This window comes from Sciurus vulgaris (genome assembly GCF_902686455.1).
Source record: "Sciurus vulgaris genome assembly, chromosome: X".
Lineage (NCBI taxonomy): Eukaryota > Metazoa > Chordata > Mammalia > Rodentia > Sciuridae > Sciurus > Sciurus vulgaris.
The window spans coordinates 36,228,959-36,245,811 of record NC_136471.1 but is presented as its reverse complement, the minus strand read 5'-3'; the positions used below and the strand labels follow the sequence as shown (position 1 = coordinate 36,245,811).

The window sequence follows — 16,853 nt, the reverse complement described above, 5'->3', positions numbered from 1 at the left end:
TCCTTGGTCCTTCCTAAAAAACCTTTATAGGACCAAGTGTGGTAATGCATGCCTATAATCCTAGCAGCTCATGGGGCTAAGGCAGGAGGACTGCAAGTTCAAAGCCAGCCTCAGCAACTCGGTGAGACCCTAAGCAATTTAGCGAGGCCCTGCCTCAAAATAAAACATAAAAAAAAAAAAGGGCTGGTGCTATGGCTCAGTGGTCAAGCATCCCTGGATTAAATCCCTGATTTAAAAAAAAAAAAAAACTTTATAGGTTTCTTGTGCATTTGCAGGGGTTGTGAGGCAGTGCACATGCAGGAGAGACATTCTTCTTGACATTTAATGGTAGAGTAGACAGGTGCATTGGTGCACGCCTGTAATCCCAGCTACTTGGGAGTCCGAGGCAGGAGATTCCAAAGGATGAGGCCAGCCTGGGAAACTCAGTGAGACCCTGGCTCAAAAATAAAAACTATTAAGGGCTGGCAGTGTATGTCAAATAGAATTACCAGAAGATCTAAGTGTGAAAAATAACTTTGCTGAGCAAAGTTTGCTGTTTATGTGTTGAATATTGCTTTCATAGAAATTGCTTCTCTGCACTGACAACAACAAGCAATTTTTAATAATGCTAATGTGCTAGAATTAGTGAGCTGTAAAATTCTTCACCACTTCTTCCATCTACTTTACTGCTTTATCAAGAGTCCATGTAAGTTTTCTGAAAGGAAGTAAATGAAGTAAATGAAACTCCAAGCCTCTTTGTTCCTTGAAAAAAATCCTGTAAGGAAAAAGAATCCTAAAATATAAAAAGTAAACCACATAGATACTTGAGTGTTTGGTTATGTTTATATTGAGACTAACTTATTAGCACTGATGCAGTGGGAATGGTTGTTCATACTACTTAGCATTCAAGATGATGAAATGAAGCAATGTTAAATACAGTGACATGGAAGCTTGTCGTATATAGGAATGAATGTGCCACAAGAGAAGGGAAGCATTCGTTTGCTGCTTTTTTTTTTTAGTGCTTTTCTTTTTTCAAACCCTCATGCATGCTAAGTGCACACTCTACCAATGAGCTACACCCAGCCTGTGTGTGCTTATTTTCAAAGACCATGGACTGTTTCATAGTCAGAGTCAATTGTATACCAGGTTTTTGTGTTTTGTAGTACTGGGCATTGAACCCAAGAGTCTTCTATCACTGAGCTACATCCCCAGCCCCCCCCCCCCCTTTTTGTGACAGTTTTGCTGAATTGCCCAGGCTGGCCTCCAACTTACCATCCTCCTGCCTCAGCCTCCTGAGTTGCTGGGATTACAGGCATGAGCCACTGCACCTAGCCATACCAATGTTTGAAGAAACAACTTTTAGAACTCCAAATAGTCTTTGCTGAACCTATTGTCTATATCCTATATGTTTTATACAATTAGTATTTGCTGTTTCAGCTAATGTTTAAGTTAATCCTTTACCCCTTAAATAATGAAAACAAACTCATATTAGCTAGAGGAGTCCCTATCTATGTTTTCTGGCAGCTGTTCTCATTTCTCAATATGGTCACACTTGCTAAGAGTTTTGCGAAACACTGTGTCACTTCTATTTTTATGGTAAGAGCAGTTAATTACTTCTTTTCCCATACTTTCTTTTAGTTTTACATTTGCTTCATAATTCTGTGTCTTGGGCAAGGTCACTTAACTACTCCAGAAACTTATTTCTTCCAAAATATAATTTAGGTGATAAAGTTATGGAGCCCTACAGACTTAGATTTTCAATCATAATTTCTGTGATTACTGGACTTTGAGCATGCTGAGAATTATCACTCCCATTGGAACAGTGGTTGGAATATTTTAAAGCCAGGCCTTGAGTGTTTGGTTATGTTGAACATAACATGGGGGGAGTATGTAAGAGAAAGTTTAAACTGTCTTCAGAAACAATCTTCAAATAAGACTCAGCATGGATTTAGACAAGTATTCGTGTGCTGTCAGTGAAAGGATAATTCTCTTTCATTGAGGAGAATTACTCTCTTTGTCCAAGTTTGAGGATCTACGTGGAGGAAGCAGATGAACTGAATCAAGTAGGATGATGGACATCCCAGTTATCTACTTAGATAACTACAGGAGGAAGCCTGTAACTAAATTGTTAAATTTCACGGCAAGAGAAAGATCAGAGGGAGGTGGAATCATTGGGAAACCGGCTTTGGGAGAAGAGGAAGCTTCTGCCTAACCTTGAAGAGTAACACTTGGATTGGCACAGAAGAAAAGTAAAAAGGAGGGCACTATAAGTGTAACAAGTAGATAAAGTGGGAGAGAAAAAAAGAGGAAGCAGGCAGGATAAAACTGAATGTGTCAATGCAGGACTTAACAGGACCTGTTCAAGGCAAGACTTATGATAAAAAGCTTGTTCTAAGTACTGTTGACAAAAAGGTAAAAGTGGTTAGATGTGACTAGTAGGAAAACTCTAGAAGACTGGGAATATCAGGCAAAAACTAGGCAATTAATTTAGGCATAAGCAATTACAGCTTCCTGAAAGGAGACTAACATGCTCAGATGGTTGTGAGTACCAACTGTGGCCATTCTTAATTCAAAAGGTAATTATTGAGAATGCCCTATTTGTTTTGCAGTGTTAGGGATTGAACTTTACCACTTAAGCTACATCCCCAGCCCTTTTTATTTTTTAATTTTGAGACAGGGTCTCTAAGTTGCAGAGTCTGGCCTCACACTTGGAATCCTCCTGCCTTAGCCTCCCAAGTCGCTGGGGTTATAGAAATGTAGTATGAGAATACAGCAATGAATAAACTTTTTATCCCACCCCTCTCTGGTACTGCAGATTGAACCCAGGACCTTATGCATGTTAGGCAAGTGCTCTACCACTGAGCTCTACCACTCCCAGCTCTTTTGAAATTTTCAGATAGGATCTCACTAAGTTGCCCAGACTGACCTCCAATTTATAATCCTCCTGCCTCAGCCTCCTGAGTCACTGGGATTACAGGAGACTGTCAGTGGGCCTGTTTTGAATTTCTACTCTAATGAGTCTTTTTGGGGAAGTAAATTCATTCAATGAGTTGTTGAGAAGGCTAGCTAGGATAATGGTTCAGAGTACTGACTTTGGTGTCAGACAGGCCTGCATTGAGACCTGGTTTGCTCTTTCTAGCTGTGTAATTTTGGCCAAGTTACTCAACTTGTCTAAACCTATTTGCTCTTCTGTAAAATAGGAATAATATTATTACCAGGCTCATGGATTATTTTGGAGAAGTAATGAACATAAAGCATATAAAGGGTTTAGCATAGTTCATAGCAAATAAGTTGCCTGTAACTGTTAGCTGCTGTAATAAAAACTTGCAAGTCAGCCACACAATGTAGCTCAGTGGTAAAGCACTTGCCTAGTATCTACAAGAGCCTGAGTTTGATCCCCAGCACTACAAAACAAACAAACCAAAAAAAAAAAAAAAAAAAACCTTACAAGTATATATTTTTATATTATTTTATTAATTATTACCTGCTCTGTGCAGGCATTGTAATAGGGGATGGAATTATAAGGATAAACGAGATATGGTCCCATCCATCAAAAGAGCTTTGTATGAGAGTATTAAGTGCTATTCTTGTGGTGACTATACTTTCAAAATTTCAAAAAATGGTACACGTGATCTGACAGTGAAAGAAGATGTTTAAAATTGGAACTGTCTGAGACAATCCAGGGCTGTGCAATGGAAAGAAACATACTGTTCTGTGAAAGTTCTGGGAATAGAGGAATTTTATCTCTGTGGGGTCAATCTGAAGAGAGTTTTTTGAAAGATGCTTTTGAAGAGTAGATAGTAGAGCTGGAGTTATGACTCAGTGGTAGAGCGCTTGCCTAGCACATTTGAGGCACTGGGTTTGAACCTCAGCACCGCATGAAAATAAACAAAGAAAATAAAGGTATTGTGTCCATCTATAATTTAAAAAAAATATTTTTAAAAAAAGTAGATAGGAGATGGTTGTGAAGAACATTCCACTAAAAAGAACCACAGAGGAAGAGGAATGGAATTGGGAAAATACATGGCATGTTTGGGGAATAGAGTATCTTTCAAGTGTAGGATTCAAGGGTGCAGTCCATGTGATGGGAAGTGACATTAGAAAGATAAGCAGGTATGAACTCAGGAAAATTTAGGATACTAAAAACTTCTAAAGAGTTAGGGCTTCCTTTTGTATGGAACAATCATAATAAGATCTGCTTTTTAGGAAGTTTGCAATGGAAAGATTATATTGGAGTGAGACAGGACTACAGGCAGATCAACTGAAAGGCTTTTGGAGTAGAGTAGACCTGAGATGATAAAACAATAAGATGGAAGAATCCCAGAGTTTGCAAAGGAAGAATCCAGAGGGCTTGATGATTCAATCACCCTCCATTTGTTCCTTAGGGCCAGACCAAAGTCTCAGATTTATACACCTGGATATTGAGGCAAATGGGGAAGTTGGAAGCCAGACCTAGTTTGGCAGGAGGGAGGGTTGGGAAACTAATGCAACTGGGGGTGCAGCTTAGTGGTAGGGTGCTTGACTAGCATGCACAAAGCTCTGGGTTCCAGCCTCAGTACTGCAATAAACAAAGAAACAAACATTCTTTAAAGGGAAGATAATGTAGCATTAGGTTCGCTTGAATCCTCCTCACTGACTTTCCTTCTCCCTGTTCACTTCTGAGCTGAACTCTGACCATGTGCTGTAATTATGCCTGCCACTAACCTTAGGCACAAAACCCCAGCCACCCCATCTTTCTGCAGCTCCAGATATCATCTTCTCTTTCTGTTTCTGTGCCTAGAATACCTTCACATCAGTGATATCTATCTGAGAAATTCTTCCCTGTGCTCTCAAAGTTCAAAACTCATCTTCTAAGCAAACATTCCCTGGCAACCACCACTCAGTTACACGTGACTTTGATAAGCACTAATAAGATAACTTTGTTTTTCCATCTGTTTCCCCTACTAGACAGTAAGCTCTTCCACATAAAAGGGGATTTGGGGTCTTAACCAGCTATATCTGTAGCACCCAACACAATGCCTAGTCCATATTTAACCTTCAGTGAAGGCTTGATGAACATAGATGAAGAAGTGGGTAAATGTGCTAGACATTCAAGTTGAAATCCTCTAAAGTCATTAAGAAACATAACAGGAAGAGCTTGAATAATTGTAGTAAGAGTAGGTGAGCTTTAGCCCACAGAATGTTGCAGACCCACCTAACCTGGAAACTAGTGCTACTGACTTAGCTAACTTGAGAGGCGGCAGGGCAGCACTTTCAGTGGGTACAGGTAGGTATGTGAAGTGTGGGTGTTGCAAAAGCAGTGCCTGTTTTGGATGGCGGAAGGTAACAAATCATGTCCCTTTTTTGTTGCCCATTCTTGAATTATTCACACGTAATGGTGGCTACCTTGTTGGGTTATCCCGCCCCCTCTTAATAGTGAACTAATGTATTCTTCCATGTTTCATTCACCCTTTATTGCTTCATGATCTGAACTTTGTGTTACCCAATCTCTAATTTCAGTAATCAAGCTTCTCTTTCCCAATACTATTTACCTAGCAATACTAGTGACTAGGATCAAGTCTATGGCAGGTATCCCACTTTTTTGTTTCACCGCTAAAATAGAACCCAGGGCCTCGCACGTACTAGGCCAGCACTGTACCCACCAAGCCACATCCCATTTTTATCCTTTAGTTGCCTTTCAATTTCAAGAAGAAAAAAATGTAAAGCTGATAAAGTTGATATTCCACAGACCAGTGTCTCAATGTGCTCACTCTTCCTCCTGACTCTGACTTGAGACTGAATGGCAGTACACTAGTAAGTAGATTATTCAGTGAGCTGCTTAAGGTTAGTGCCTTAGGAAATGAAAACAGGCACCCCTCCTGTTCCTCAAATACCTTTCAGAATTTGAGTAATAGTTTCAGGTAGTTGTAGGTACACCTTTCTCAGTAAAGATTTGTGTTCAGGGTTTATGTATAGTTAAATGAGCCAGTGGAGTGGTTTCATAATTGCTGTATTGTTAGTCAAACTCTGTAATTAGGGATGACTTCATAGGCATAAGATTCTTCTAAGGGTGACGCCCTGAATTCATACCCAGTTGTACACCATATCCTTTTATGAAAAAAACAAACAAACAAGGTTTTGTTTGCTTCTGTTTTATTCCCTTAGTTGAAAATCTGTTTTCCTGTGTCTCAGATGTTTAGGGAGAGAGGGCTCGCTTTTTTTCCCCTGCTTCTTTCCTTATACAGAGAAGGTAGGCAGTAGAGCTAGGAAAAAAAACAGGATTGGGGACAGATCAAAATGGTTTGTGGGTGGGAGAATTTAGAAAAATTTAGAGACCCTGGGAGATTGTATTTTTGCTTAGCATTTCATTTGTTGAGTGGAAATGAAGGGAAAATATATTTCTCGTTCTTTGAATATCAGTTTTCTCTTTCTCCTGTCATGTAAATAAAGTTCACTTTTGTGGGAAGACAGACTGAGAAAGAAATATTTCAAAGTTAGGCTTTCCTTTTGCCTTTCAATCACATATTGCGAAATGGGGGTTAAACTTATATTCAGCAAGTACTATTTTTTTTTACCTCTATCTTTTATTTTTGCATTGCTCATGAAAAATGCAGATTAGGAGGAATGTGACAATATTATCAAGTGTGAATTGTTCTGAAAATATTTAAATTAAAATTAGCTTAGTTTTTTTTTTTTTTAAATGTATCACTTTTCTACTCTTGAGGTTGTGTTTAGAAACTGACCTTATGAAAGAGCCAAATTGAGTCATGGGTAAAAAGTGGCTGACAGGTTTTCTGTAGGCCCATCCTTAAATTACTTTAACTAAAGGCTTATAATTTTTATATATGGGGAGACCTATTACACTCTGCAGTCAATAATTATAGGGGAGATGAGATAACTTTTCGTGTATCCTATTTAAAAGGCTTTTAGTAGCACTAATGCCTAATATGTTGCCTCGCACAATTATTTATGCAGTTATTTATTTGCCATTTTCTTTCATTAAGGATTTGAAGTTGCTAAGATTTTATAGTTTACAGTATGCCTTCACATGTGCCATCTTTAATCTTCACGAGGGCTCTGGGGAAACACTATTGCTATTCCCAAATGAAGAAACTGAGGCTTAGAGAGATTAGAGAAACTTGTTCATGGACACATATCACTTTAGGCTTTTATTAAGTCAATTAGAAAAAAATAAGAAGTTAGAAAACTTAAAAGTATATGTATATTTATATATGTATGTGTTGCATTGGAATAAATTTTTTGGAGTAAACCGATGCTGTAAAATAATTTTTATGAGATTTAAGCATTTCCTAATTTTGTACGAACAACAAAAGAACTACCTTCCTGGTCTCCCTATGAAGGAATTAATAATTCTTAAAGTATCCAGAGTTTTTTCCCCTCTAAAAAATGGATATTTGTACCTTTTATTGTAGACACTAATTCACTTTGTGTTGTACTGTAATTATTTACACGTTTGTCTCCCCAGATTGTAAATTCCTCAAGGGCAGGAACTAGGCATATTCGCAGATGTTTAAAATATGGCATGAGGACAAAAGTAGGGGTAGGAAGCATATTGGGGGGATGTGAACAGGGGAGAAAAGAGATTTCTACCCTATTCAGCCCTGCTGCCTGTGGAGGGGAGAAATAGGAGAGAAAGATTTAATCAAATTTCCTGGTCAGCTGGAATAAGGATGGAGAGTCAGGGTGGTTACATTCAGACACATCTTTTCTAATTTTCTCTTTTATACAAAAATGTTACAGGAGTATGAGAGTGATAACTGTGTGTGGTATTTTTCATTGTTTGGGGCTTTTTTTTTTTTTACTTACTTTACCCATTCATTCATTCATTTTTGTCGCTCCTATATCACCAGGGAGGAAAGCGTCTAGGCCAAAGTGCTAATGCTCCAGAATTATTCAGAGTCACATTGGTAGGAAAACAGGTTTTACTCAAAGGAATGTAGATGGGAGAAACTTAATTGTTTAAAGGTTCTATCTTGGAAATCCCTGGGAATTGGCAAAGGCAGGGAAGTGACAAAAGGCCAGGAAATGTACATATGTAGGGTTTAGTTAGCCTGTAGTTAGGCCTAAGTAGTAATCTCCACCCTCTTTTACTTTGTCAGGGTGGGAGGGGGTTTGCAGCCCCTCCATCCTCCACTCTCTGCTGAAGGAATTCCCTCCCCATTCAAAACAAATTGGCCAAATGTAGTCTTTTGATACTGAGGATTGAACCTAGGGGTGCTTTACCACTGAGCTACATCACCAGACCTTTTTTAATTTTTTTGCTACATCACCAAACCTTTTTTAATTTTTTTATTTTGAGACAGGGTCTTTCTAAGTTGGTAAGGCTGGTCTCAAACTTAAGATCCTACTGTCTCAGCCTCCCTACCTGCTGGGTTTACAGGCATGTGCCACCATACCTGTCTTCTCACATATTTCAAATTATTCCTGTCTCAAATTCCTAAGCTGGAAAGGACAAGCCATGAGTTTCAGATTTTCTCACTTTTCAAACTTTCTGTGCCATTATTCTGCATATGATTCATGGACATGGGTAGTAATTTTGTATTGAAAACCTAATTGCTAGCCAGAAAGGAGGATCACAAGTTCAAGGCCAGCCTGGGCAACTTTAGGGAAACCCTTTCTCAAAATAAAAAATTTTAAAAGGGGTTGCAGATGTAGCTCAATTCTTCCCTAACACGTGTGAGGCCTTCATGGATTCAATTCCCAGTATTGCAGAAAAAAATTTAAACAGAAAGGGGGGACCCAAAGCACAAAAAGTAGGGCAACATGTAACTATTTTCTTTTTCCTTTGTTCAAAATTGTTGATAGGTTTGTATCTGAAGATTATCCATTATAATATAGACCATCTGTCTATTATAGGGTTTAGCAAAGCTTTTCTGTAAAGGTTCAGATTATAAATATTTTACATTGGGGGCAAAATCAAGGATATTAAATATTTCTATAATTTTTTCCTGGGAAACTTAAAAATATGAGCTGGGCATGATGGGATTCTATTCTGGAGGCTGAGGTAGGAGGATCACAAGTTTGAGGCCAGCTTCAGCAACTTAGGAAGAATTTGTCTCAAAATAAAAAGAACTAGGGATACAGTTCAGTGGTAGAGCACCCCTGGGTTCAATCCCCAGTACAAAAAAAATATGTATTGCTACATATTTGTGTGATTTCTATATAAAAACCAAAAATATTTGTTTTAATTTATTCCTCTTGATTCCTCCTTTAATGGGAGTGATTGATAGGTGTCAGTATCCTATTTGAAAATTAGTGTTTTCAGTGAATGGATGTGAAAGTGGCCTAAATGGAAAAGTGATATTTTATATGAATCATTGGTCAAATGATTTTGACCTTAGGCTTTGGCACATATAACCAAGAATTTCTATTATGTATCTTTTCCTGTTGCTGGGTACCTTGGCCCTTTCTTACAGTCTTTGAATGTAGTTTAAACTTTTGTCCTTAAATGGAAGATTCAGGGCTGGGTGTGTAGCTCAGTCATACAGCTCTTGCCCAGTGTGATCCCTGGCACTACAAGGGGGTGGGGGCGAGGAAGATTCAGAATTTTTTTCTGAATAGTTTTTGGTAAATGAAGACTTCATTAGTTTGTTTTCTTTTTATGATTATAGCTACAGATATGGTAACATAGACATTGTGTAGTAGTTTGCAGTTCTCTTTAGATTATCCTTTAAATGAGAATTTATCAAGAATGCTTATAGTATATTCATCATAAACTCTTAAAGTCTGAAACCTTTTTGGTTCCTCTTTAGATCTTTAAATGGATGAGATGGCTACCACTCAGATTTCCAAAGATGAACTTGATGAACTCAAAGAGGCATTTGCAAAAGTTGGTGAGTATTTTTTATAGTATATCTATAGGTAAGCAATCTTTCTTTGATCTCAGTCAAAATTATTTCTCTAAAAATTAAATGAATGGTTAATTCTAAGGCTTAGAGCAAGATAGTTAAAACAGGTAGATAAACTTTTGAAAACTGCACTTAAAAATGCATTATTTTAAACTATACCTAGTATATTATAAGGTCAGTGATTTTTGAGCCCCATCATTAAATGGGGGCTGCTGTGGCTCCTGACATTTTTATGATACACATTGTTATTGTATTTTTGGGTATCATGTTTTTCTGAGGAGAGAGTTTGGATTTTTCACCGTATTCTTTGGTTTTTTGCTTCTGTAGACAGGGTGAAATCCAGGGCTGCTGTACCACTGAGCTATATCCCCAGTCCTTTTTATTTTTATTTTGGGACTGGGTCTCACAAAGTTGCTGAGGCTGATCCCAAACTTTCGACCCTCCTGCCTCAGCCTCCACCGTTACTGGGATTACAGTGTGCTCCACTGCACCAGGCTCTTACACCACATTCTTAAAGCATGTGTGACCCTTGAAAGTATTAAATGGTATTTTTACCCTTCCCTAATTACCTTGGCCTTACTGGCTTTTTCTTGGACCTTCCATGTCTTTGCATAATGTAGATTGTTCTACTTTTCATTGAATTAGAGCATCAGGGCTGGGGGTGTAGCTCAGTGGTAGAGCATTTGCCATGCATTGCTGCACACGTGTGTATGTGTAATCTAAGATGGGGAGACATAACATGCCATTGGTTTTTAAAATCATATAACATGTCTTCCAGTTGAGCAGCTATAGAAGAATTATACAATATTTGCATTCCAAATTTCAATGTTTGGGTCAAGTCTGTGGAAGATAAAAAGAAAACAGTATAAGAACTATTGATATGTATATATACCCTCATGAGTCAACATGTACTTAGAGAGGTGGGCTATCACTGTTTGGTGTTGTCTAGTCTAAGGAGTATAAAGTTAGATCATAATGAGTTTTTAATTTAAATCAGAATTTACTCTTAGACATGTGCAGAAAATCCCATTAATGAAAAGGGAGAATACATCTCTATGGAATACATTTCTCTTCCCATATATTTATCATTGACTTTTTCTATAAAGTCATTTAATTGTAACAGCATGTACTGGGAAGAATAATAACCCCCAGCCAGAGTGAATATTCATAATCCTATCAGAATTCTAATTAGAAAAACATCAGTGGTCCTGAATCTAACTCAATTTTGTGTGTACACGTTAAAAAAAAAAGTAAATCAACTTGCCATATAGATACCACTTATTATAAGAAGAGTACTACCTACTCTGGTATTAGTTTGATTATGAAAAACAGCAAATGAGTTCTTGGCTACAAGATGGGTCCTCTCCCGGCTCCCTTTTTTCTATGTCATTATTCTTTCCAAATAATCTTATCATAATTGTTTTAGGAATGCATTCCCTGTGTACCTCCTGTTTGATTTATATTAATCTTTTGGTGTTGGGGTAGCTTAATTTGTTTCATTATGAATATAATCTTGGGGTAGATACATGTACTTTAGTAGTGTTGTAATTGTTTAATCTCCAGTGCCTGACCTACTGAGATAAAATTTTTAGGCTGAATATAGGTCTTGTCCTCAGATGCGACATTGCGGAAATATTTTGTATACAGTGTTTCTTAAAGCTAACTCAGATATTATTTACCGGATGGGATTGGAATACTTTAATCAGTAAAAGAACTTAATTGCCCCTTAAGGGCATAATGATATAAAGAGGGTTGACCAGTTATCTCCATGGAGGAAATAGGCTTAAATGGTAGTGAGGGATCAATTAGAGGTTTGACTACAAAAAAAAAAAAAAAAAAAAAAAAAAAGATCTCTATGAAACCATTAAGCAGAATTTAGGGTAGGCAAATAGTTTCTCAAAGGCAAGGGATTGAACTGCAATTCTTATTCCCTACCAGGCATACATTCCTATATGCAGACTCTTAACTAACATATGCTAGAAATAAGAATTTTGAAGTCCAAACTTTCTGCCTGTTCTGAAAAGTACTCTCTTGTGTTCTTCTCTTGGTATCTAGCACAGTGCTGAATACATTAGATTCTCAATAAATATTTAATTGATTGAATCCCAAGGTACTGTACAGTCTTTTGATGTACTGGGATTTTGTCAATATCAACTATGTATTCAAAGGGTCTTTATTATGAAGATTTTCATTATAGTGGAATTTTTATTAAAGGTTTTGGCCATTACACTGTAAAACATAAAATTTATATCTTTTTTCAGTATAATAAAGGCTTGTGTATAGTCTGTCCTTTAGAAACTCATTAAAAGCCCATCTGATTTTTTTTTAATTTTCCCTAAAAATCTTTATAGTTTTTAGTTGTCATTAATTCCAGAGCCCTCAGGCAATTGTTAAAGGTAGAAATTTCTTTTTTCATTCAGGGAAGCTTTATTTTTAAAACAGTCTCTATAACTTACTTTCTTGTCAAGGATGATTGTTTCCTAGTCGAGCGAGGGGGAGTAGGGAGTACTACATTGTCTCAGTTCAATTGTGACAAAATATGGAAATCATTATATGATTTTCCCCATCTATTAACAATAATGGTCTTGATTATCTCCTTAGAAATTCAGCAAAATCATAGTGTGTGGAGAAAATCTCTATAATTACCACTAATCACAGGTTTTGTTCAATCAATTAATAGTGCTTTGAAACTCTTTACTAGCAATAAATTGAGTTTAGGATTTAAAGTTCTCCTTTTCACTCACTTTCTGCACCTGCTTAGTTTCAAACTCCAGTCTTATGTAATTATTTTAATTTTCTCAACAACTATTTCTAGTACTTCCCACTGGGATAGCAGAAACCTTAGCTCTTATTTTTTCCTACTTCATAATATTTCTGCTTTAGTTTAAATATTGCTATCCTTCATAATTCTTTCTAGAGGAATAAATAAACCTTTTCAGAACATTTAGGAAGTATTTCACCAGCTAGAAAAATGTCTTTTACTGTCTGACTTTAATCGTGCTATGAAAATGTGGTCATTTGGATTATTACTTGCCCCAAAGACAAATAAAGGTGACATAAATCTTTTTAGTTTTGCTTTAGTCTGCAAACACTTCCTTTGAAATCTGGCCTTTTTTCTCTCTCCTAAACACTTTACTGATTTTTTTGAAACGTAAAATTCAGCACTTTTGAAATACAAGAATAATGGGGTTTCTTAAATGACTAGGAATAGTGTGGGTGTATTCCTTTGAGGTTGCCCACCAAACTAAGCCAGAAACTTTTGGTTGTGGTAATTCTAGCCAGACCAGATTTCTCTCATCCCAGGAAGTTGAGTTGTTTCCAATTACTTGATATTCTCTAGTATATAAAAACCACATCAGGATGATGCCACAAAAAAACATGGTGGTTTAGTCAAATTTGCTTTTAGTACTGAATAAAACTACACAAGTGCACATTTGTTTAATTATGCCTTAAAGAATAAATAAATAAACCAACCTATGCTATTTCACTGTTCCATCTGGTTAATTATCTATGGAATATTAGAAGTGGATACATTGGCATAGTTCAAAAACCATGCATTGACTGTGTAAAAGATAGGAGCACACACATATGGGACAACAGTCAGTGTGTGTGTAGGTATTTTTATTTTTTATTTTTTGGTGGTACCAGGGAGTGAACCCAGGACCTTGCACATAAAGAACTCTCCCACTGAACCATACCCCCAAAATACCTACCTGTGTAGGTATTTTTAAAGTGGGAGACAGGCAGCAGGTAAAAAATAATGGCCATACTGCTAGAATATTTGTAGAAAATGATTGATAAACGATTTTTTTTCTTTTGGTGGTATTGAAGATTGAACTTAGAGGTGCTCTACCACTGAGCTATATTCCCAGACATTTTTTACTTTTTATTTTGAAGCAGACTCTTGCTAAATTGCAGAGGCTGCCCTCAAACTTGGAATCCTCTTGCCTCAACCTCCCTATTAGCTGGGATTACTGGACTGTGCCACCACACCTGGCTGATAACATTTTTGATTGCCCCCGGTCTTAGCCCTCTAAACTTGCCCATTCTTCAGCTGTACTTTTGGGGATCCACTATTAAACTCTAATGTAGCAGGCTCTCATCTACCCTTAGCTGGGACTCATTAAACCTCTTATATTTGTTGGAGTGAGCTACCTCAAAAGGTATAAACTGTGAAAGGCCAACCCCATTTTTAGCTAAACATCTGGAGATATTTAGCAGCTGCCTTTTCCAAAGTTTTAATGCCTAATGAAAGTTTGACTTAACTGCTTAGATCTTAGGATGGAATATAATCTAAATTCTTCTGTACAAGTCTTTTGGCCAAGTCTTTTAAATCAATATTTTGTGAACTTCCATGGACATTCAAGATTGTGTTTATGCATGTGCAAATCCATTATTCAACATTTAGATTCCTATTGTCATTTTTTTGCTAAAAATTTGTAGACCACTTTGGTCAAACTAAATGGAACTTTCTTAAAGGCATTGAAATTTTATTTATTTTTTTGTATGTTGTATTATTTCATGTATTAAATTGAACTTTGAAACCTAACTTTTTGGAATTAATATACATCTGCACTTGATTGATTTTCATCTTTAAGTCCTAATGAGCACTGTCCCGAGTGGGTTAATAAAGAGGCCACATGTGTGTTGCAGATGAGGGCACACAATATTCGACCTCTTTATAAAAGAACGACACCAGATTTAGACAGCTTCAAGGATGGTTAACACAACATACACATGCACACATACACACCCTCATCTTCCTTGCTGTTGGATTTATAAGACAAAGTAGCACCGCAAAAGATGCATTTGAAGTGATAGATTGCAGAACATACCACCTGGGCAAGGCAGTGTAAAACAGCAGCTAAAATCAAAACCACTTGAATTCTGGCTCAGCTTTCTCCAGACAAGTACTTAAAATAGCTTAAATAACAGGATGCAAGGGGAGGGAAAACATTTCCTTTTAAGGATATGCATTCTTGGTGTGATTCAAACTTCTGCAGGAACATGGCTGTATAATAAGTTTATTTACTTTGAGGTTACTTGGAGGGGGGGTATCGAGGGAGGTAACTGGCATTTAAAATAATACTTGCTAAAGGAGAATAATGAGATTTCCTTTAAAACAAAATGCAGATGCAAACCTTCATGTGTCATTTGAGAAAAAGAGAATTCCTTGTAACAAATATAGTTGATTCTTTTTTGATAAACTCAGTAGCCAAGATGAAAGATGGGCCTGTCTGGTACAGTGTTGGGAGCCTCTTCAGGATAATGTTTCTTTAAGTATACTGGGGTTGTTTTGTGTTTTTAAAGTCAGTTTATTAAGAGTGAGCTCTTTATTTTCTGCCAGAACTTTGTTAAGTGGTTAGGTGGTATTTCTTTGTTCCTGCTGTTTACTGTCTACCCATATTAGCCATGTTTTCTAAACCAAAAAGTTGAGACCTGTGTTGGCAGAAACGTTGAGACTGCTGTAGATAATATAGGCTGTATGATAATTCATATCTGCTTTATTAGCTGGTTGAAAATGTAATGCTGAAATAAGTCTAACACACAGCCTTTTCCACCCTATGGCAATGTACAGTTATAAGAAGTGGCAAATGAACCAAAAGGGGGGTCCAGAATATCAGCAGCTTTAACGAGAATATAAAAGGCTGCCATCGTGCCTGGTGGTTGTGATTTTAGTTTCCAGTGGTTAAAACTGCTTTCAATCCAGATCTGTATTTTCTGGGTCCATTTATTATTAAATTTTTGTGTTTATGTCAAAACTCAGAATAGGAAAAATTCGCCATCGTAGTTTTAAGCTCCTGGTTAATAATATCACTGATGAGATGAATGCTTTCTAAATGCCATTATGCTACCTCATTTTCTGGCTTCCCAAAGCTCATTAGATTCCTGATACTGCTTTAAAAATGTGTTTTTGTTTTTGTTTGGGGATTGGAAATAAAATTAGCATAAAAGTCTAAAAATAATTGCATGCTGTTTTGTCTTTCAAGTACTTTACCAGCTGGGAGATTTTGTAAAATTAATTGCTAGCCATGGTTTTAGGCTCCCTCTGCTTTCTTATTGAAATTGAAATTATTTTCTTCAAAATATATGATTTAGGAGCTCTGAGAAAGGCTTTATATAATTTGCTGGTACTAACACCAAAATGCATTTGATCGCAGGAGGCGATAGAAGCTGGATTACCATCTGCTGATAAAATATAGGAAAATAGCAGAGTAGGGAGAACTTTCAAAAGATGACACATGTTCTCATCTCAGAAAACATAAAGATCTCCCAAATGAGCCAGAATTTTTATATGGATTTGGAAGCCATTGTTTCAAGTAACCTAGGGGCTCTGTCTGATTCTGTATCTTTGGTGTCCAGTGTGCTACCTGCAAGAGAATAGGTACTCAGTGTGCCCTGGAGGGTGACTCCAGCAAAACAAGTGCACGTGGTACTTCTTTCTTTCTTTTCTTTTGAGATGAGGGCCTTGCTATGTTGCACAGGCTGGCTTTGAACCCATAGACTCCATCCATCCTCCTGCCTCAGCTTCACCATTTGCTAGGACTATAGGCATGACCACCACACCTGGCTAATGGTATTTCTTACTAAAGCCAGGCCAGGTTTCCACATTTGGAAAGAGACCTAACCTGTCAGCCAATGCTACTCATCTACTTGGGCCCTCCTTAGTGGGTGTGTTCACTTAGGAAACCAAATTACAGATCTGAAGGCCTCTGGGTGGGGACAGGATTAGAACAAAGAGAATGAGATTGAATGTTATTTAAGGGATATTTCTGTCAAGTTTTGGTTTCCTGATGAATTGCCATTCAGGTTTTCTAGTGCTATTTCAGTATTTTTGTCATTGTAGTTTCAGTTTGTTTTTAAAAATGCTCATCTAGGATTACAGCATTCTTTCTCTGCTTCATGCTTGAGAATCAGTGATTCTACAAACAGTTTTTCCCATTGCTTACTATATGCAAGCCACTGTGCTATGTATTGTGGCAGGAGATAAAAAAAGATTTAAGAGAATCTTTATTAAGAGATATA

General features: G+C 37.1%; 3 protein-coding genes across 5 annotated transcripts in view; all 3 read left to right on the top strand.

Moving 5' to 3' along the window:
- Positions 1-16,853, top strand: part of LOC306651732 (uncharacterized protein) — a 484,650-nt gene that overhangs the window by 226,963 nt on the left and 240,834 nt on the right. The window lies entirely within an intron of this gene.
- LOC306651731 (uncharacterized protein) overlaps positions 1-16,853 on the top strand; it is a 215,726-nt gene that overhangs the window by 30,935 nt on the left and 167,938 nt on the right. The gene's annotated exons all lie outside the window — the stretch shown is intronic.
- PLS3 (plastin 3) overlaps positions 1-16,853 on the top strand; it is an 81,118-nt gene that overhangs the window by 31,974 nt on the left and 32,291 nt on the right. For all 3 annotated transcript variants that reach the window (XM_079124475.1, XM_079124477.1, XM_079124476.1), the window contains exon 2: positions 9,732-9,812. In XM_079124475.1, the coding sequence (XP_078980601.1) occupies positions 9,740-9,812 (73 nt within the window). In that variant the 5' untranslated portion in view covers positions 9,732-9,739. The remainder of the gene's footprint in view (positions 1-9,731; positions 9,813-16,853) is intronic.